At 39.1% G+C, this 22642-nt stretch overlaps 1 protein-coding gene across 1 annotated transcript in view; it reads left to right on the top strand.

Moving 5' to 3' along the window:
- CUNH10orf67 (chromosome unknown C10orf67 homolog) overlaps positions 1 to 22642 on the top strand; it is a 107856-nt gene that overhangs the window by 61398 nt on the left and 23816 nt on the right. The window contains exons 10-15 of the mRNA XM_023562465.2: positions 4616 to 4672; positions 13568 to 13699; positions 14229 to 14291; positions 14994 to 15073; positions 15148 to 15213; positions 21520 to 21607. Coding sequence (XP_023418233.2) covers positions 4616 to 4672; positions 13568 to 13699; positions 14229 to 14291; positions 14994 to 15073; positions 15148 to 15213; positions 21520 to 21607 — 486 coding nt within the window. The remainder of the gene's footprint in view (positions 1 to 4615; positions 4673 to 13567; positions 13700 to 14228; positions 14292 to 14993; positions 15074 to 15147; positions 15214 to 21519; positions 21608 to 22642) is intronic.

The following is a 22642-nucleotide window of genomic DNA, read 5'->3' as shown; positions in this document are numbered from 1 at the left end:
GGTGATTGCCATTATTATGAACCACAAACATGCATTAACACAATTTAAACTTTTTCTCCTTTTTAATATTTGCAAATAGTGAAAAAACTGTATGGGTCTTGAATTTTACAGATCGCTAAGCACAAAGAAGACATGGAACTCTATGCCAGGGTTTGTATGTATTCTCCCTCCCTCCCCGTTTCTGCTCTCCTCCCCTCCCCTTTCCTCTCCTCTTCCCTTTTCGTGTCCCGTCTTGGTACCTGGGATGAAGAATATGTAATACACTGAGGCTTTGCCTCCTCTGATGTCTGAATTTGAAAGAGGAAATTCCTGGAAAGGAAACCAAAAGTGTGACTGAGAGATCAGGAGGGAAAGACTGCTGACAGCAGGGAAGGAAGAGTGTGAATATGAGCCCCTGCATTAGGAGGGGACAGCAGTGTGTGGACTGCACCTAGAGCGGTAACACGCTTCCGCAGATTCCTGCCCCTTCCTTCCTACCTTCCATTCCTTCTTCCTAATTTAATGCAAACCTCAGAAACTCAGGACACCCCCCCCTTTCCCAGGTGCTTCCAAAGAACATTGACCTGTTAGTGTGTTTTTCCTACAATACCAGAGTCCGTGGGGTTAGGGTGTGAATCCAAGTTGCCAATCAAATTAACCCAGGGCAGCCTGGGAGCAAGAACAGATCATGCCCTTTGGGACATACAAACTACAAGTCTGCGATTCCAGACCAGGGGAGGACAGGAAGAGGCACAAATCTGAGGAATGGAATGAGACAAACAAAGCTGATTCTTCTGTGTTCTAGAGCCTGAAATCATCCAAGAGGAGAGAGCCCTCTTTATCCCCATGGCAGTCACAGCCTAGGAGCACATCTTTGAGGGCATCTTCTGCCTCCATGAGTGTACCCCCCATCAAACCTAAGAAGGCTAAAATGTCATTGAAGAGAATTCCAAAGCCAGAGAAGGCAGCGGTAAGAATGGCATCCTTGCCTGCCTCTGCAGCCCTTTGGTCAGCCTCACTCCACACCTGCAGTCTCCATATGCCTTGTCCCCACCTGGGAGTGGGTGGTGGTATGGTGGGTCCCTCTGCTTTCCCAAGATGATGCCACCACCATCTCTAGCTTGGGGATTTATGTAGATTAGTAATGTGCCTTAGTGAGTCTGTCTTTAGCAAAATGTGAAGCTGTATTGCAAGCACTTTCAAGGATAATCTCTAACTCATTACCTCCTAGCCTCTATCAGAAGCCTACTGAAGGACACACACGTGTCCAGTCCATTTGCTCATATGAGATGCCAAGGTCAAACGCTGGATTCAGTCACACTCTCAGAAATAGGAATGTGGGAGATTTATGCTTTTGCCTTCTTGCCTATCAACTACCCTCTAAAATTCAGAACCATTTCACCAGAACTATGATGGCACCTTTGCTCTATATCATGGCCATGTTAAAAAAAAAAAGTTCTCCTACAGCTTAGCCATGACTCTGCTCCCCACTCTACCCAACATGGTTCCATGGAGAACTCTCTTCCACTCTTCTCTATAGGAATAATTGTGTTTCTCTGAGGAGATGATCTGTGGGTGCTGGGTATAACTACAAATGGCTCCTTTCCTGTGTTGGCTTTCAAGAAAGATTAGGGCCCAGTGGGTGACACCTAAGGCCAACACTTAGCACTTCATGAAGAGAGGTTCACCGCTTGCCTGTGCAGCCTTCCATGCCCCTTAGTCATGTTGCAATTTCTTGTGATCTTCCCTCTTCCCCCATAGGGGACACAGTCTGGCTCTCTCACACATGGAACATGGCAAGAAGAGAGCAGAATCATGCATTCTGCATGCACCCTTGCTCCAAAATTTATTCAGGAGAAGTGTCAGCTTCTTGTTCCAACACTAGGCAGATGCATGCTCCTCCCATCCTGCAGAGGTGTGAGGCAGAAGAGAGGGAGGTTAGGGTGTCACCCCAGTGGAAACCACTTCACAGGAAGGAAGTGTCAGGAGGTGATAAAAGATGTTTCCCCCTCAGAGAAGTTCCACTTCCCAGAAATTATAAAGTAGAAAGGTAGAAATCAGAGGACTATCCCAAGGCAGAGAGTTTGTTCATGACTGCCCAGCAGCTAGGCTCTAGAAGTAAGGTCTTTATGATTCAGCCATTGGAATAGTATATTTTGCTCCACAAACACACCCTTGGCCCAAGTAGTCAATACATCCAGCTGAGCTGGGCAGGGAGACCCACCACTTTGCCACTGGACACACAGAAACCAATACTATGGCAAGAGATTTTCTGGAGAGGAGGGAAGCTTTTATAATTAATTAATTAATTCAATTGAGGCCTGCCCATTAAGGAGACCAGGGAACCAGGGGTGGTGGTATATAACTGTGATCCTAGCCCTCTGAGAGGCTAAGGTTCAAATCTAGTTTGGGCAATGCTGAAACTTAATGAGACCCTGTCTCAACATTTAAAATTTTAAAAGGGCTGGGGATGTAGTTTAGTGCAAAGGCCCTGGGGCCAAATTCTCAGTGTTGGGGTGGGGGAAGACAGAGACAGACAAGAAATTTTAAAAATTGAAAGTTTGTCTTCCATTTAGAGAATTTACAGGAAGCAAGAGAGGATGAGTTGCTTGTTGGTTGGATAGTAAGACATTTTAGGGTTCTTTTGCTCTTTTGCATGCATGTAGATGGTCATCATGCCTCTTGACATGTTTCTTCTCAAACAGAATTATCATTTGGGGGGGTGTGGATTTTGAATTTATGACAGCAGCAGGTCACTAACCACAGTAGCTGGCTACTTCTGCACACATCCACTCTTGAAAAGTGGTTTTCAAATTGTCTTTGAGCAGATCGTGAAGATTTGTCCTAAAAAGTACTTGAGCACTTTGTTACTTAAGGATTTTATGTCTGGGCACGTGCAGACCTGTGTGGATTCCAGGGACTCTAGTCAATGCCCTGGACTTAGTAGGCTACATTATGGTTTCTTCCAAAGGCTAAGTCAGGGGAGTGGAGGGGGCCCTGGGTCCAGACTCTGCAGTCTGAGGTTCTAGCAGAGGCTGAGTGGACCACAGAGCTGGGTCAGTGGCACAGGCAGAGCAGCCGAGCCTCCAGTCTTGAGGTCCCAGCAGCAGGGAAGCAGCTGCTGTGGAAGGGATGGGGTCCCAACAACCCAAAATGGAACTAAATCCTAGAACTGCAGACCAGAAACTCCATGTCCTCCTTTATAGATAGATGCTAAGCTTCCAGAATCACAGCCAGAAGGGCCAACGTCTAAATCCGCCCCCCCAAAAAAAAACCACTGGGGAAAAGCAAGACAAAGGGGGATTTAGGATCATCTCTAAGAAGGTGTCACTTTAATAGGCTTCTCCCTCAGTGTCACACTCTCTTTTTCTGACTATAATCACTGTTATCTAGGTGTTATTTTGTCAGTACATTTTATCAGCTGGAGAGACTCTGAAGTTAATATGTAACAACAAGGAAAAATTGGAAGGGGAAGAGGGGAAATGACCTAAGCTGGTATTGACATCTTTATATTAACTGACTTAATTTTGAAGTGGAATGTATCTTCTAGTTCATTGTCGCTGCTAGCATATGTATTATTGCTGTTAATAACAATAATCTACTATTGTAAACGTCCTTTACCCCACAATCCCTTGTATTTATTCACCCGTGCATATTAACTCTACATACACACACTCTAATTATAATTTCCCTACTTCTGTCTTTAAATATTTAACTCTCTTGTTGTAGTGGGCCCTCTTTCAAATGGTCTTTAAAGGGCTTTATAATATTTAGTGCGCGTAAATGACCAAATGGAGCGCTTGCTGCAGGAACTTTTACATCAGCCGTTTCACTTATCTAATTAATCATACTTATTTTTTGAAATCTGTGTCACTTGGTGGGAACCACGCACATGCTGCTCGCAGTGGCACACACAGTGATAACCTGTGTGTTTAGCCAGTCTGAAAAGCATGATATGGACACTGCCATCTGATTTCTGCTTATGAAAGATTTCACAACACAAAATTGGTATTTGCCCAAGGCTTTCATGTAAAGTTTATTTTTTGATATCTGTAAAACATTTCAAATACTAGGTTTCACACATCAAGGTTAAAGTGGGTTCTCGGGTTTCCCGCCCCCTCCCTAGCCCACCCCAAATCGTTAGTTAATTAAGGTTGCACCCACTAAATGCTTCTCTGGGTGACTTCTGGGTGTGTATGGGGTGACCTGGTCCACACTGATGGGACATATGGCATGTGCTTAAGTCTGCACACAGCATCAGGCCCTTCTGTGTGGGAAATGAGGCAAGAGACAAAGCAGATTCTGTTCCCATTCTTAGAGTTCTCGCCCTACAAAGGAATACAGATTTTAATAAAAACTCTACAACTTTTTTTTTTAACATTCAAGGATCATTAGGTACAATAATTTTGCAGTGGTTTTGTGATTGTGACCGTAGGCACTTTGCAAGCTGGTCATTCTTTAAACTTTCATTATAGGATCTAGAATTATTATTATATATTAAGTGGTAAAGAAAATAATTTTCTTCTGTTATTTCCTATTCTTCCCTGATCCTTTTGTTTCATTAAATTGTAGGTAAAGTTTTTAAAAAAGTGTTCTTCAAGAAGAAAATAATATAATCTGTTCATTGTTTCACTAGTCGATTCCTCTTCCTCCTGGTTTTCTGGATAATCAAGCTGTTTCTTCTTTCAGCAAGGTGAGAAAGCCAGCACTTTGTTCATTGTTGAGCCAGAAGCACTGGCTGGGGAGACTGATACAGAGACAGGGCACGCTGGCCAGCTTCTGGTCTTCAAAGTTTGCCGAGGGATGTTTACTATGTTTCTATAGATTGTATCAACACAAAGGTGTTTGTCTTCTCAGCACTCTGGGAGGCTGATTTAGGAAGATGGCAAGTTAAAACCCTCCCTGGGAGATTTAGTAATTTAGCCAGACCCTCTCTCAGGTTTAAAAAAAATGATCTTTTTATGTTTCACACATCATTTAATTCTTTTTAAAGCCAAACAGAGAAAAGGATAGAAATGATACAGAATTTCAAAAAATAGTAGGAAATTAACACTAATATATTGCATATTGTTATCTTAGAAATAGTTGTTTGGGTTACAAGATTTAGGCATACAAAAAAATGATCAATCAAACAATGAAAGCACAAACTTTTTTTGGATAAACTAGCAGAGATTAGTAGTATAGCTATCTATCTTGTATACATGCATATATACACAAAACAGACTGAGAATGTAGCTCAGTGTGTTAGCCCTGAGCTAACACCACACAAAAAAATCCCTTACTCTCAATTTTTGTTTCATTAATATGAATAGCTTTAAAATAGAGATAGTCATGTTTTATTTTTAAAAGCAAACCTTTTCCTACCTCTGAAATGAATTCATCTTTAGATTTTGTTCTCAGAAACAAAAATTTAAAATCTGAACGATATTCTGTTTAAGTTTTAATTTGAAGTTAGCTTTTACATTTTACATTATTTTATTTTGGGGGTAGTTTTCTGACACATTAAACAAATGCTTTCAATATATTTGGAGCTGAAATGCATTAGTAAAAATAATGCTTGATTTTGTGGTAACACCTCAAAATAATATCATTTGTCTCTTGAGGAATTTTATGCTTTTTTTCTTATTTTGTTGGAAAAATCTTAATTTTTTTTACTTGTGCAGTTCACATGTTTTAATATAATTTAAATTCAGGACTGGAGATTTTACTGTGTCAGAAATAGTAAATTTGAGATTTGAATGATTTCCTTTTCTTCCCCAGGAACTGTCGGGCATGGGGGAGGGTGCTAGGTTCTGATAACGTGGCATTGACTTGGTGGTGACAGAAGTGTTGTCTTGACATGCAGGGACCACTACTGCGGGCATCTTAGCCCTCACATATGTGCTGCTTTGTTCCACTTGCCTGGGCTTTAGCTGTGAGTTTCTCTCCAGTTCCTACTGGGAACTGAGAACAGTCCTGAACACTGCATCCTGTGACCACGAGTCCTAACTCTGCCCAGATTTGTGTCCTTCCCCCAGAAGTCTGAGTATCTGACATATTGTCATTCATCCTGATGCCAGTATTGCATGTGCCAGTGCTGCCACTTGGCCCACGTCATGGAACTCAGGGTAGGCCCTGTTGTGACGCCGGCATGCTCCTTGGATCCAGCTCTAACAACCTGGCAGTTACTCCGGCCTGACTCCTTCAGCGCTAGGCTCTCCAGCGCCCAGCTTTCTCCTCCAACCCTGGGAATCAGTCTTTAAAAGTTATAATAGATTTTTAGGAATTTATCTTAATGGAGAGTAGTTGTCGAGCTTTTCTTCAGTTAATACCTCTTTTGTTTTCTTTTCCTCGCTGTTCCAATCTCTGCTTGTTCAAGGAAACAGAATTTATTAAAGAGAAACTGTTCTCCCTTATTTATTCATTCATTACATATCATTTCCAATTTGCTTATCTAAGAACAAGGTTTTCTGAAGTACTGAGAGCCCCATGTACATCAGGCGAGTTCTTCACCCCTGAGCTATAGCTCCAGCCCAGAGTGCATATCCAGTCAACCTCAGGCCACCACTCATGTCTCACTGAATTGAGTAATGCTAGGCAGATCTAAAGAGCTCTCCAGTTTTGTTAGTCAAAACAGCTTAGTTAGGGAATAAACACACACTTTTATTTGAACTTTTGACCTTAACCTTAAAATCAACTTGAAGATCTGTTCTGCTAATCTTAGTGTCGAATCATTTATCTGATATATATTTTTATATCAGAGAATATATATATATATATATATATATATATATATATATATATATTTCAACCATTGAAATATATATTTCAGTTATTGGATTAACTGGTCCATAAAGTTCATGGGATTGAATGTAGATAACTCTTTTCTATACCAGATCTTGAATTGCATTTTCTGTTCTGGGATAGAAATAGGAGTTACTCGCAACCATAAAATTTATGGACTCTGGCTCATCCAAGGGCAAAAAGTATACCAGGAACATTTTATGTGGATTAACGTCATAAAAGTTGATAGTCATGAGTCTAAACAATCTAATGATTCATCCCTCTAGTTGACCACATGCAATTGATCCTGATTAAAATATATAAGATTTATATCTGATTTACATTAAATAAAGCATAAGTACATTTTAAAATAATTTAAAAATTAAAATTAGGTTTAGATACAGATACGTAGATATTTACACAGCCATTGGAAAAACTAGCAGAACAAAAACTAAAAAAGCAATGTAAAAAGTTTTGGACTGGAACACCCACCCAGCTGGTTGGAAAGAGTCCAATAAAAAGACATTGCAATTCAGAGGAACCCTTAGAAAGCTCACAGTAAGTCAGCAGTAAAGAGAATGTCTCTAACCAGATGCCATGGCACAAACCGATAACCCCAGCTACTGGGGAGCCGAAGGTAGAAGGATCACAAGTATGAGGCCAGCCAGGACAATTTAGCAATACTTTCTTTCAAAATGAAAAATAAGAAAGGGCTTATGGCTCAGTGGTAAAGTATTTGCCTAGCATGTGTGAGGTCATGCGTGGGTTTAATCCCTAGTGCTAGTGACCAGGAGGTGTTCTTAGGCACTCTCTAGAAATCTATGACATCATGCATCTTGCTCCAAATGACTTCAGGTATCTTTTCCCATTTTCCCATCAGAGGTATAGTTCCTGACATGTTACACCCTTCAAAACTTTGTAGTTAAAATAGATATTTTCATGTAACAAAAACTGATATAATTTGCCTTTATTTGTACTTAATGTTTTAGTTTATACTATTTCTAAAATGTTTATTTCCTTGTGTGTGGGACCTCTATTAGATTCTCATGTCTATGACTCCTATTATATTCTTTCTTTTGGTCTGGTGACAATGAATTCTTAACTTTATTCTATGTCTGACAAAGAATATTTATCTTGCTTTCATTTTTGATACCTATGTTTTCTCATTACAGAAGTCTAAGTCAATAGTTTTACTCTTAGTATTTGGAAGATGTGATTTCACTGTTTTCAGTTTTCATATTAGTAGCAAGCAGCCTCCTGTAAACTGTATTGTTCGGTCTGTCACATGATTTATTCAAAATGCATTCAGGAGTTTATCTTCACTTCTCAACAGGTAGATTATAATATGTCTCTGGGTGTTTGTTATCCAGCACTCACCCCATCCCTTTCCCTTTATTTCTGTTTATTCTTGTTTGGTTTTTTGAACTTGTGATTTGGTGTCCTGGTCCTCTCCTGGACTGACCACCACCCACTGGTACAATGCAGGGATTCAGAAGTAGCAGTCTGCTTGGAAGGTAGAGAAAGTTAATACAAAAGTCAAAATTGCAGTGTAGGAGGCAAATCCTTTTTCTTCGTGATGAGTTGGAAAGAGTGTTTTGACAGTAATATATAACGTGCCTTAAAGGAAAAAGAAGCAAAAAGGCAAAATACTTTTCACATAGCCCAGAAAGAACAGCCAACGTTTCAGAAGAGAGATGACAACTAGGAGAAGTGCAAGGATGAAATGGTTCTTGACAAGAAAAAAAGAGACTGTGATAAGGAAAATGGTAAATATTACAGCAGTCAATACAGATTATTGTGCTGCTTCTGTTACAAATTTTGGCTGTTGCTCCTTATTTAAATTATTAACTTTTTCAAAATATCATAAGTGCTGATGAATTTAAGAAGTATAGCTTGTATTATAATGAGTCCTACATTTCTAAATGAATTTTTAGTTGTAAATCTATATAAACTCAAAAGACAGAATACTTACAGCAAATTGTTTATAATCATAATTTTATATTGTCTTTACCATAATTTAATTTACATTTTCCTAGCCAGGAAATTATATGCTTTCCTGTTAATATGACCATTCACTTTCACCTCTATCTATTGTGTAGCAGCCCAGTGTTTGCACTTGTCACCGAAATGACCACATGAAGACCAGCATGTGTATTCCAGAGAAAGAGGAATGTCCACAGCTGACAAAACAAAATCATAGCTCCATGTGGACTGAGCCGGGGTTCAATATATCATGCTATAGCAAAATTGAAAGTTCATCTTATACCAAAGAGCAAATATTCATGTTTTTTTTTTTTATTAAAAGAGAGACTATCTCCATCATTGTAGTAGTATTTGTTGTCTTTTGGAGAGGCTGAATAATTATTTGCTTTACAAAAGATATGCTTTAGCACAGTCTTATCTCTAATCATTACATAGTTGATCATTATATGCATTGCAGGAAAATGGAGCCTTAAAATTAAAACTAATTTTCACTGAATGTGAATTCAAACACATAAGTTTTATGAATACATTTTCAATCACTCTTGTGACTTTGAGTATACTAAAACAAGGTATAAATGTCTTTCTACATGGCATAAATTTTATCACTTTGTTCTCCTGTTATTCTGGGGATTCATTTTTATTTTGAGTACATTTTTTCCCCTTTAGCATACTAGTAAGAACCTCCTAAAAGCTTGGGGCTCTTATTACAGATATTTCTGTGGTGTACTGTATTGGGTTTTATTTTTTGAGACAGGGTCTTGCTAGGTAATTCAGGTGCACCCAAGCCCAAACTGACCTCAAACACACAATAATCCTCCTGCCTCTGCTTCGCAACTTCTGGACTCACAGGCATGCAACACCAAGCCTGATTGCCTACTGTACTGCTGACAATAGGTGACAGTCAAGCCACTCAGCCCTGGGTAGAGGTGGTTCTAGTGGACTGTGACTTTTGAGAACAAGTGAATGGATGGATCCCAACAACTGCTCACTCACCTCATGTCACTTTCATGACTCCCTGGTATTTTTACAAGGAAAGCAGATGATAACAAAACCTTTGTGCTGAATTTTTAAAAAACTGGCTAATGATTTTGCCTTTGGCTTTCTTTTGGCTAAGCTCCTGTTGCATGGGCATTGGGAAGACTGAGTCACTATGCTGCTGACGGTGGGAGATTCTGTCTTCTAGGAAGTTTGAGATACTTGCAGACTGAGGGAATCATTATGTGGGTACTGGCAGGACAACCAAAGGGCTTTCTGAGATTGTGGTTATTGGTAGAGTAGGAGTTTGAATTAGAGAATTTACCTTAGTAAGAGCAATGGTTTAAGATTAAGTTAGCCCTGAGAATTCTCCAATCAACCAGGGAAAAAACTATAGATCTACCATGGCTGGGAGAAGGTTTCCATTCCTGATCTCCTGCTTTTATCTATGTATAAATTTCATGAATGGCCTTATCCAAATCTTTATCTTTACCTAATATGCTGATGACTCCTAAAAATTCTATTTCTAGGATCAACAAAATTTCCATGTCCTTATCCCTGTTAACGAACAGGCCATGAATACCTCAAACTCAAAGTGTTTGCTTGTGTGCATGTCTGTGTGATGCTGGGGATTGAACCCAGAGACCTCTCACTGAGCCATGTTGCCAATCCATTTATTTATTTATTTATTTATTTATTTATTTATTTATTTATAGATAGAGTCTTATTAAATTGCTAAGTTGTCTGAGCTGGGCTTGACGTTGCAATCCTCTTGCCTTAGCCACCCAGAGCTGGGATTATAGATGTGCACTACTAGGCCCAGCTGTGAGATGTATGAATCTTAATTTATCACTTTTTCTCATTCAAAAATACTAGGAAAAACTGGCTCTGTCCCCATTATTCTTCTTATCTAAATGAACGGAGTAATTTTCCATCTTTCTGCCCAAATGAGAAACTCCAGGTAGTTCATTTCTTACTCAAAAACTCCCCTTAATTACACCTCCTTTATAAATTCCTTCAACTCTTTCCTCTATTTTTTCAGCCCTGTCTTGATTCTGATGGTCTCTTTAATACTTCTAATAATTGTTAGTACATAGAAGATGTTCGGTAGATGATTAGTACGTAGAAAATGAAGAGAATAAACAAAGCATTTGGCTCTGCAGAAAACAATTAAGGAAACAGACAAGAATTTTAAAATGCACTTAAGCAGAACTTCAAGAGAATATTTTATCTACTAAGCAGGAATAGACAGCAACGAAAAAGGAATAATCTGAGCAAATGAATTACTTCTTGTAAGTAACAAAAAAAATTTTTAAAGACAACAGGGAGACTACATACTAAAGTTGACACACATCGTGACCTAAATAGTAATCTAGATTATACAGAAAATCAAGGCCACAGTACAAAATCTCCTCCTCCTCCTCCTCATTCTTCTTCTCCTTCTCCTTCTCCTTCTCTTCCTCATTATTATTCTCCTCCTTCTCCACCTCCTCCTCCTCGTTCTTCTTCTTCTCCTTAAAATAAATTTTTAAAAACTTTCTCAAAACCAAGGGGACACAAACCCCAAACATTAATATTCAGATGGAAAGGCCCAGGAAGTGCTATCAGGATTTTTAAAAGAAAAGCAGAATACTTACTATGTCTTATCAAATCTCAGATGTTACTGCTTATAAGACCCACTATTGCTTTATATAACACTAACAAAAAATAAGCTGCCAATTAGAACATGACATGCAGTCAAAGATCAAAATGTTCAGTGGGGCAGGGGTGTTATTTTAAAATTAACGAAACAGCCTGGGACTGTAGTTCAGTGGTAAAACTCTTGGAAGCATGTTCCAGGCTCTGTGTTGGATTCCCAGCACTAGAAGGGAGACAATAAGGAAAGAAGGAAGGTAAGAAGGAAGGAAGGAGGAAAGAAAGATAAATGCTATCAAAATTTTAAAACTACAAAGCAATTTTTTTAATTACAAAAATTTGAGAGAATAGGGGCAAAAAAGCAACTTAATCACAATGGAACCTAATAAAGGAGATTTGCAGTAATTTTCTTATTAGCAACACTGGTTGCTGCAAGAAAATTGTGCAAAGTTTTCAAAAGAAAAAAATACACAGTTTGAACTCCAAGTCGTATACCCAGCTAAAATCTCAACTGAGTACATAATCAGAACAAAAATGTTTTTGAACTTGAAAAACTCAAAAACTTTACCCATTAATGACAAAGCCAAATATAAAAGGAATCAAACATGCAAGGAGATGTAGACACAGGAAAGAGAAGAGAATTAATCACAAGTGAGGGAAGCTAGGAAAATTGGAAATCTGATGTGTTATCCCTTGGAAGAGTATGGTGTTAAAAGTGAAGTTTCAGTAACAGGTTTACATTCCCGTCTGTCAGCTTCCGGTCTCCTCCTTGGCTCTGTAGTAATATACACATACTGTAGATGCTACTTACTAGATTTCAGTTTCAAGCATCAATGAGGAGACTGATGAATAGAGCATGGAGCACCATACTGTAGATAGAGGACAAAGTTATATAGTGTGGCAACGTAAAATCATAATGTTTCTTCTGAAAAAGAGAGGACAAGGAAGAGAAAAGTAAGAGTCATACATCAAGGTACAAAAATTTATAAATGTTAAAATCATAATGAACATAACCACAATAAGAAGTAGACATATACAAATAACAAAGTGAAAGGCTTCCGGTATGGATCAGCGGTAGAGCCCTTGCCTACCACGAATAAAGCCTTAGGTTCACTCTCCAGAACTGAAAATAAATAGGTAAATCGATAGATGCTAAGTAGATACATACATGATAGACAGACAGGCCGATGGATAGGGAATCATAGGGCATATATAAGAAAGGGAAGAGGCAGATGTAAGGTGAATGCCCCAAGTTCCTAATCTTTATTGTAGAAGAGTGTAAATTTAAAATAAAGTATATTATTTTTTATAAGAATAGTAACCATGAGAAAAACTGGACGGAGTGTGGGGGTATAGCTCAGTGGTATAGCTCATGTATCACATAACAAGGCCCTGAGTCCCATCCCCAGCACCACCAAATAAAAGAAAGAACAAACTCTTAGCTCCTGGGAAAGGAGCATTTTCTATTCAAGTGCACTATTTGAAGTGCACAAGTGCATGTATTTTCAATCACTGAAAAATCCAAAGTGACATGAATAAGAAGTCAACAGGCCTGTATATGGAGGTCAGTGATGATATTTATGAAGGGCCTTTTACATAACAGGCACTAAATAAAGTGCAGCTTAATGTAGTTGTTATTACCATTTTCATGATTTGTATGTGTGGCAGGTGTTGTGAACTGGATTCTCTCTGCCCGCCTCATTATTTCCTTCAGATACGTGGAAGCTGGCTTTAGGGCTCATTCAGCACTTGTAGTATACTCAAGTGACCTCTGCAGGGACTTTCCTGCAGCCACTGCCAGGTCTAGTCTGCCCTCACCACTGAGTTAACTCAGGTCCCAAATTTCAGCTTGTTCTGTTTGCTATCCTAATTTACACTTCCTTGTTTTTCTGTTTGTTTGCTTGCTAGTTTGTTTTGGAACTCACGGACCTCTCTTAGGCCAGTGACTTCCGGCTGCATTTCCTTTAATTAGGTACCACATTCAGTCTGATTGGTAGTTTCTATTAACACCTCCTGAACCTGTCACACCTTCATCTGTGTAAGCTTTAAGAGAGCTAAGTGAGTGGCAAAGTTTACATCACCAAGGTGCTATTTCAAATCGAGCACTGGGACACCAGCCAGGCACTGGTCACCGGCAGACACCACACTCAGGGTTTTGCTAAGATCATTCCCCATCTTCAGTCCTCACTGCTGATTGTTTGGGGAGCTCTGAATCTCTTCCTTTATGCTGCAGGACACTTCACGTTTCTCTCCTGTCAGCGCCAAGCCTAAGCTTGAGACCTCCAGCATTGACACAGACACCACCAGCAAGAGCGACCAAAAAAAGGACCTTTTGGATAAAGGACCCAAATTGAAGAAGATGAAGGTAGCGGTGGTAATAAGTAGCAGCTTTTCTATTGTATGGAAATGTAGAGGTTGTTAACCAAGATTGTTTCTTGTATGCCATCAAACCAAGGATCTCATACCCCCACACACCATAAGCCGTAGCACTGCAGTACCGAGGTACCCCAGAATAAATGTATTTGTGGGGATCCAACCGAGGTCCTGACATGCTAGCCAAGTGTTCTACCACTGAGCTGTGTCTTCAGCCTTAGAACCAGGATTTTTAGATCAGTACATTTTATCATTTCCAAAAAATCTGTTGTCCCCTCTACTGGAGAGTTATGGTAGTAAAAATGCATCATTTTGAAATAAGGGTTTTAAGTTTTGGCTTCAGTGAATAACAACTACCTGCTTTATTGGTTATTTGGTATATTTATTTGTTTACATAAGGCAGTAAAGCCCTGCAGTTGGCACTTTTTAGTCTTAGTTTTCTTTCTGCGAATTATGGAAAAAGCACATCTTTATGCATTAATTTGAAATGTTGCATTTACCTTGTTTTATTGTCTTGTCAGTCTAGACCTAAAACACCTACTGCAGTGTGTGAAGAAAAGGAGGTAGAAGCATCATTCTCTAAGGTATGTTAATGACTACTATGACCATTACTACTAAACTAGTTTTATTTATGTGGATTCTGACACTTCTTAGGAAGTAGCAACTACTTTGGAATAAGTCTTATGAAGACAGAGGACGTGACTGCCCTTACTATGACTCTGTAGTATTTCTTGTCATGGCTTCCAAAAAAAAACTTTTCATTCATGATATCTGCAGTTCCACTGTTGGAGGCTCATCCTTTTTGCTAAAATCTGTGTCCTTCTGCAAAATATAAGCAGTACTGAGAAAATTCCATGGGCCTCCAATGTGAATGAATTAGTCAGATCCTTTCCTGAGGACTGTTGTGCTAGAAATGGGAAAGAGGGTAAATAGGAGCAGCTGCTGTCTTTGAAGAAGAAATAGAGAGGATTGCATGGAGAGGGAAGGAGGGAGGAGATTTCCAAGAAGGACGCCTCGGGGAACAGCTGTGATACAGACAAAGTTTGATTGTTTGGTAATACGTTCCAGAAGAGCTCCAGTCATTTACAAGGTATGGAGACATAGGGATCTTAAATTCTTCTGATTTATAGGAATTTACAAGTCAATCTAACTCATGGTTCTCTCACGTTACTTCTGATAATGGTTAGAATATTCATACTACTTAGTAGGAGTAACCTTTTCAAATTTAGAGGAAAACACCGTATTTTGCTCATGAAATAAACTTTGTGATATACTTTTACTGAAAGGATGAAGACAGAGAAGCTTTGAAAGCACAAATAGAAATATTAAAGGCTGATTTAGAGAACATGAAACACAAGTTTGAAAGGTACTGGAAATAATGATTCATAATTGTTCATTTATAGCCAGTGCGATATTTAACTGTATGTAAATTTATTGCAGATTTAGAAAGGAATCAGAAAGAATAAGCAAAAACTGGGAGAAGAAATTCATTATTCTGAGGAGCAGGTATGATGTGATAATATGTAAAAGTGCCATACTCATCTTTTGAGGAAGTTAGGATCCCTTTCTTTATATATTGATCAATGCTAAGTGCCACACTTACTTTCATACAAAATTAAGATGATTGGCCTAAAATAGAACAGTAGTCAAGGTCACTTACTTAAAAGAAAAAATAAATTCAGGACTTTGTTCCCTACCTGAGGGTCCCAGTTTTAAATGCTTAGAAGGATAGACATACTGTCCTGATACCTGGTTTCATCAAACCTCCATTGAACTATCGATGATACATGGTGATATGTAACTGGTCTACGTTGTCCTCTTAAAATTACTTTATATAGTGAATTTTCTGTCTTTTTTCTTTGGCAGACAAAGCAGCACCAACTCATTAATCTTTCAGATATGTTTTTTACTCATGTGATCATTTCACTTTTCTTCATCTTTATGTTTTTTAAAAGGGTGACTGTAAAATGGTAACTTTTAAAGAATGAAAGTGTAAAATTCTGAAAGGGCGAATAGTCGTGGTGGGTGGAGACAATGCTTACTTTACCCCTTGCTCTAACATGTTAACTTTAAAGATCTATATTCTGTTCACTTATTTCCTGCCATAATGTCCCCCAGATTCTCTTCTTTATCCTGAGTTCACATTTCTGTCGATAGTTAAGCATCATCCAGGCCACAGTGGATTCAGTGCTGGTCTGATGCAGATCAACACAGGTTGAGTTTGCAGTTTGCATGTGATATTATGGGATGGCAATGCCCTGCCTCTGTGCTATCTCTTCTGTGTGCATAAAACTTTACACATTGCTGTACACATTGCACTGAAATGATTAGTTGAATCGCTTACCCAGAAACCACAGAGTATCAGAAATAACATCAGAAGGGGGAAAAACTCTTCTCCTTAAGCTCAAGGTGTGTTTAGCACTCCTGCTTGTGGTTCACATATCTGCTGATAATTATTTTGTGCTCTATAAAATTTGCATGTTAATACCTGCCTTACCTTCTTCACATAGCTATTAGAAGAAGAGAATGCATAAAGGGGGTGAAACAAAAGAAAACTTAAATGTTCATTTAATTTCATTCCAACTACTGAAGCCAAATTGAATGTCTTTCCTTTAGTTCTGCAGCAGTTGCTTTCATCCTCAAGATTTACTTTGCCCGTATGGGATCTATTCTATTGTTCAAGTACCATTTATAAAAATGTCCAGTTTCACTTCAGATTCATTTGCTATTAAGTAAGATGGTGACAATCACATTCATCAGTTTGTTTTTTGTATGTTTTATGCTGACATCTGAATATTTAGGATAGCTGGAAGTATTAATGCCTACATTCCATGTTTCCTTATTTAATCGACTAACTTGAGATGCCATTGATTATGTCTCTCCACAGACAGGTAGTAATACAGTGTGATATATGTAATGACATACAGAATTTTCATACAGGGCATTACAGCGTGGTGTGGCAGGGGAGTTAACCGTACAGTCAGATTTGTCTATGCTAAAATGATCATTTCATTTCACTGACTGATCCTAGGTTAAGAGCACTCAGTTATGCTCAGTAGAGGAAAAGCATTAGCTTAGTCCATCAAGAGAACAATGATTCCAACAAAGAAAGCCAATAATTTCTCAGTGGATGCATAGTTTATATTCAATCCCAGTCCAATTCACAGCTTCATTTCCAAGCTCGCTTTCTCTCCCTACTGAGTTGACTCTGTTTTTAGGAAGACTAAACGTAAACCTGTGCAGACAATGGTAGGGGCTGGCCCTTCCTCTTAGTGCAATATGCCTGGCCCATGCCATCATTATAATTTTTCTTCGTACAAGTGGGATACAGGTGTGACACATAGGCTCAGGGACAGATCCCCACCTGGTCAATGCCATGATGATGCAAGAGCTTCACCTGCACCCAGGATGTAGTCCACAGGCATCCTTCTGAGCCATGCCTTGCTCTGACTGCGGAGCTCTCCAGCTGGCTGTTCTCACTTTGACTCATCCCGCTTCCTGAGCCCATAGAAAACCCCAGAGATCCCCACACCATGGTGGGCTGCAGAGATGGAAGATTATATGCGTTCACTTCTTCTTTTGCCCCCTTGTCTTCATATCCATGATCTATCAGCAATTTAAAGTTTAGGCGAGGTACAAGCTCTCTATCTTCTCTTATTCCCTTCTTCTCCCTTCACCCTGACCTTATTATAAAACCCTCCATTCTTAGATTGGAGACAAGTCTTTAGATAGAAACTCCACACCATTCCTTCCTTACTTCTCTCCCTGTTCTCTGTTTTCTGGTGTCTAATTTACCACCTTTGCCATAGAGTGGGAGCAGGTTTTCTGGTACACATGCCCTCCTAGTTCTTATCATTTCACACCTGACAAACTTAAACTTTTTCTTTTCAAACTTAAAAAAAATCTCAAACTGAGTATGGTAGCACATGCCTGTAATCCCAGCACTCGGGAGGGTGAGGCAAGAAGATCGCCATGAGTTCCAGGACAGCCTGAGCTACATAGTGAGTTCAAGGTCAGCCTGAACCACTGGCAAGACCCTGCCTTTACAAACGTTAAAATTAACTCTTCCATCGTGGTTCTCTACCTGTGGCAGGAAAGTAATGCAGAACAAAGAATTCTAAGTTGGATAGCCTGTTTGTTCTCACATAGAATCACTCTAATTTACATGTGTACGTTAGATCTTGAGTATAAAACATGATGTGCTCAAGTGTTGCAGGCTTGATTCCAGCAACAGTGTTTAGAGCTAAGGTTTGGGGAGTGACTGGGTCACCAGCCTTGTAACTTCCACAGCCCATGAACTCATTGACACCTTCATAATTTAATGGCATTGTTGGGAGGTGACATACACTGAGGAGGAGGGGCTAACTGAAGGGAGCGGATAGTAGAAGTATGTGCTTAAAAACCAAGTCTGCAGGATCCCCCGTCCCTTCCTCTGCCTCTGCCTGCCTGCTGGCTGTCACGAGGTGAGCCACTCTGCTCTGAAAACAAACTCTACAGTCCTTGCACCAGTGGAACCAGCTGACTACGAAGTAAAACCTCTGCAACCATGAGCCAAAATACATCTTTCGTTCTTCACATTGATTTTCTGAGCTATTTTATATAGCGATGGAAAGCTGACTAACAAGTGAATGTTCACAAAGCATTCATTTGCATCTTATATAAAGTCAGCATTTCATAAGAATCGCACAAGTCAAACCAGAATAGATCTGGACTTGTGGGTGAACAATAGTTTTCCTGTTCTTGGTCCTTTCTCCATTTCTGCGGTCTGCATTCTGAGTCCCAGTAGTTGAGGAGGGGGCATGGCATTGCTCTTGAAGTCATTGTATCCCAGTGATTGTAGTCCAAACCCTTACTTCCGGTAGCTGGAAATCCATTTGCTGATACCATTTGAAGAATGGTCTATGCATGTCCACGAATGAGGTTGAATGGTTGTTTTTCTTTCTCTACCCATTCTTCACTGTTGGCAGTGTCAAAATTACACTGGCTTCTTAATTTTAGTTGTAGAATTTCTTTTCTGCCCCAAATCTCTTAGGGGGATAAGATGAGAATTATTTGTTATTAGAAGGCTTACAAAACTCCATTTTAAATTGATTGGGTTGTCTTGATGAGCAGATTTTAAGCCACTGATTCTTTTTTCGTTGTGTTATAGGGAATCAAACCTAGGGTTTTGTACATTCTAAGTAAGTGCTACCCCCCAACCTCCTATCCTTTTTTTATTTCATTGTTTAAAGGCAATAAATTCTATTAAAATTTTCTATTTCTTATTTTTCATTTATATTGTAACACAAATTGTGTCAACTCATAATTTTTACAAAATAATTGGCATAAAGTTATTCTTTTTAACTACATGCTCTCAGTACATGCCTTTTAAACTAATGTTCACATTTCTTGTGTGAGATTGGGCTGTGTACGTTGCACATCTTTCTTTTCTTCATTCCCTTCTTCCCCTTTGTCCCCACCCCCTCCACCTCTCATTCCCACTTGGAAAGCATCTACCTCCCTGCTTCCTGTTATTTATCTTATATTTTACTCTTTGTTTATAATTTGGGTTTCTCATATAAGAGAAACTAGGCAACACTCAGAGCCTGTGTTCTGATTTATTTCACTTAACGTTACGGTCTCAAGGTATATCCACTTTCCTACCAATGTCTTAAGTTTATCTTTCTTTATGGAAGGGTAGTACTCCAAAATGTGCCACATTTTCATTGTTAAGCATTTCTTCATGCATTTATTGGCCATTTGAATTCCTTCTGTGAAGAGTCTGTTCATTCGACTTGCTTGTTTTTTTATTTTAAAATCTGGATGTCAGTTTTCTATTGCTGTTGTAAAAAATTACTACAACCTTAGTGGCTTGAAACAAGTGGCTTATCCTACATTGTGGAGGTGAGAAGTGCAAAATGATTCTCACACAGTCAAATCTGAGGTGTCAGTAGGACTGTTTCTTTGAAGGAATCCCAGCTAGTGAGTTCCTTGCCTCTTCCAGCTGTTAAAGTCTGCTGATCTCCATCCAACCTGTGTTTCCCCCACCAGTAGGTCTTCCCCTTTACCTACTTTGATCCCCCTGCTCCCTTCCTCAAAAGACCCTTGTAATTAAATTAGACCCAGAGATAGTCCCGAATAATCAAGATCCTTAACCTATTTACATATGTAAAGTTTCTTTTATTATGTTGGGCAACGTCCTGGTCCTCCCAGGTTCTAGGGATTAGAAGCTAGATATTTTGGTGGAAGACATATCAAATTTACCAGTAAATCTTCTGGTTCCCAAATATTTATGCCTGTCTCATATGAAAAATGTAGTCCCTCATCCTGAGATACTCTAAAGTGTCAGCCCAATACAGTGACAACTAATTCCAAAGTCGTATCTAAGTGTGCTGAACTCAATGGCCCAATTGTCATGATCTAAGCTAGATAGTGAGGCTGTGGTTATAATCCATTCTGGAACAGACTTGCTCTCATCTGTAGACATGTGAAGCTATTAAACAATATTTGTTCCCAAATGTAATGGTGGGGTGGCCATTCCATTCACATAAATGTCAATAACAGTTGTAGACATTTTTAAAGAGGAGAAAAATGAATCTTTAGTCTAAAAAATTTTGAAATCCAGAATCACAAACCTCATTAGGTTTCAAAGCCTGGAAATTATTATCTATTGACCCTAGACATCGCCTCTAGACCCAAAGCATTAGTCATTGAGTTTTCCTTACTTTTCCATGAAAGATAACATGTTTGCAACTGAATTGTGTTATTATTTGGTCTCCTGCTTATAGAACTTGGTGAGTACAATAACCCTCTTTCTCTGTTTTAAGTTCTACCAGCAGTGTTTTTGTTGATATAACATGCTCAAAATTTTATGGCCCTGTTTTCTGTGCTTGAGGAGGTACTCCATTAGATAGAACTAGCCTTTTCTGGTCTTTACTAGATAATCCCAGCTCTAGTTTGGACTCATACTGAGGTGACTGAGGAAGCTCATGAGACACACATGTAATCCCTACAAAGGGACTTTTACATAACTGAATGCTGGGATTTTATTAACTTATTTATATTTATTATTTATGCTGGTGATCAGATCCAAGGCCGCATGCATGGCCTCTATCACAGAACTGTAGCTGCCTACCCTTAAGCAACTCTTCTTTTGTTCCTCCCAAGGTACTAGAAAAAATTATTTTGGTTTCTCTCCAGAGTGTGTTTTCCTAACAGAGAATATCCTAATGTTAGCATCGTTTGCAGTTGGCACAGATTGAGAATTTCTAAATTGTAAATATATTGTAGTGTTTTAGTCGAATTTAGTCCTTATTGTTTTTGATGCTGAATTTCTTCTACCTTAAATCAAAGAGCCCTTTGCTGTTGACCATCACATTGTTTTCATGCAGGCTTTGATTTCATTTCAACAGAATAAAATGTCCATGCTCATTTTGCACATTAATTCCCTTAAATCTAGAAAGAGCCATTTCTGAAAGATGCTCCAGTTCATTTTAGTGAGAAATGTCTTTTAACCCACAGTCTAGGTGCTAGGGATACTCATTGGCATGATTTCTATTCCTTTGCCAAGACAGATAATATGTTATCTTTCAAGTGGGAGAAATAATAAATTCTTCTTAATAGTCTGGGTTTTTTTTTTTTTTTTTTTTGGTACAAAGGATTGAACTCACAACTGCACGCTTGCCAGACAGGTGCTTATGCCGCTGAGCTAAATCCCTGGCCTTTATTCTTACTTTTTTATTTGGTAATATTGAAAAATTTTGATGTGGTTCCTTGTGATACTTACTGTTTTCCCTAATATATACTTTAACTTCATGACTTCTTTTATTTCAGCTTTCATGCACTTAAGAATGAGATGTTTACTAGGCACACACTATTTCGTCAGTTTGCAATACTTGCTGATACATCCTTCAATTATACTGTAAGTACAGATAATGTTTAGAACTAACTGCTTGTCTCTTTAGAAATATATGTTTATGTCTTTCATTCTTATTTATAATTGATTGATTTTCTGTCATTATACACTCTGTAGATAGTGCATGACAGTGACTCTACCAGATGCCAAGGGCATAAGACAAAATGCTTAGACCTAGAGATCTTAGTCCATCATGAGATAGAGTGCAGTGAACAAATTGCTACAGTGCAGTATGGTTGAGCTATCAATAAGGCAAACACAAATTTCAGAGAAGGGACTCATTCTGGCTGGAGTATCTGTTGTATGACTATTTTTAGTGGTGGATAAAATATTGGGAAAGATCAGAGATCCGCGTTCAAATATCCAGTCATTGCTGAAGCAGGGAAAGGAGATAAGTACCAAGTGCCTCATTTTTTATGCTAAATGTTGTATTTGTTAACCTTTCACCACTAACAAACTCTTGTGACAAACTACCTTGATAAGGAAAGAATTTTATTTAGTTCACAGTTATAGAAATTCAAAGTCCAAAATATTCACAGGCTTGTGGCAACAGCTTCCTTTTGACAGTGTTATCTTGTGGCACAAAATAGTGGTAGGAGTGTGTGTTAGAAAAGTGCTCCTGTCTTGAATCAGTGTTTTAGTTACTTTCTCATCCCTGAGACACAATTCCCAGCACCCACAACTCAGAGGCGGAAATGTTTATTGTAGCTCACAGTTTGAGGGGTTTCAGTCCGTAGTTGGCTGGCTCGAAGGCAGGGTAGAATGGAAGAGGGGCATAGTAGAGGAAAGCTCCTGGCATGCAGGCAAGAAAGAGAACCATCAAGGTGGAAGAAGGAAGGAGATGCACCCTTCCAGGCCACGCCCCCAGTGACCCAGCTCCTCCAACCAGGCTTCGCCTCCCAACAAAGTTTTTAGCTATAATCTCATCACTAATGAGTGTCACACCCTTGATCCCATCACCTTCCAGAAGCCCCACCTATGAGCACAGGAGGCTTTGGGGAAACATCTAGCTATAAACCATAACAGCCAGGAAGCAGAGAC

The sequence above is a fragment of the Cavia porcellus genome, unplaced genomic scaffold (genome assembly GCF_034190915.1).
Source record: "Cavia porcellus strain 051 isolate PalLab524CR breed Dunkin Hartley unplaced genomic scaffold, mCavPor4.1 scaffold_27, whole genome shotgun sequence".
NCBI lineage: Eukaryota > Metazoa > Chordata > Mammalia > Rodentia > Caviidae > Cavia > Cavia porcellus.
This window is presented reverse-complemented; position numbering and strand designations above follow the sequence as displayed.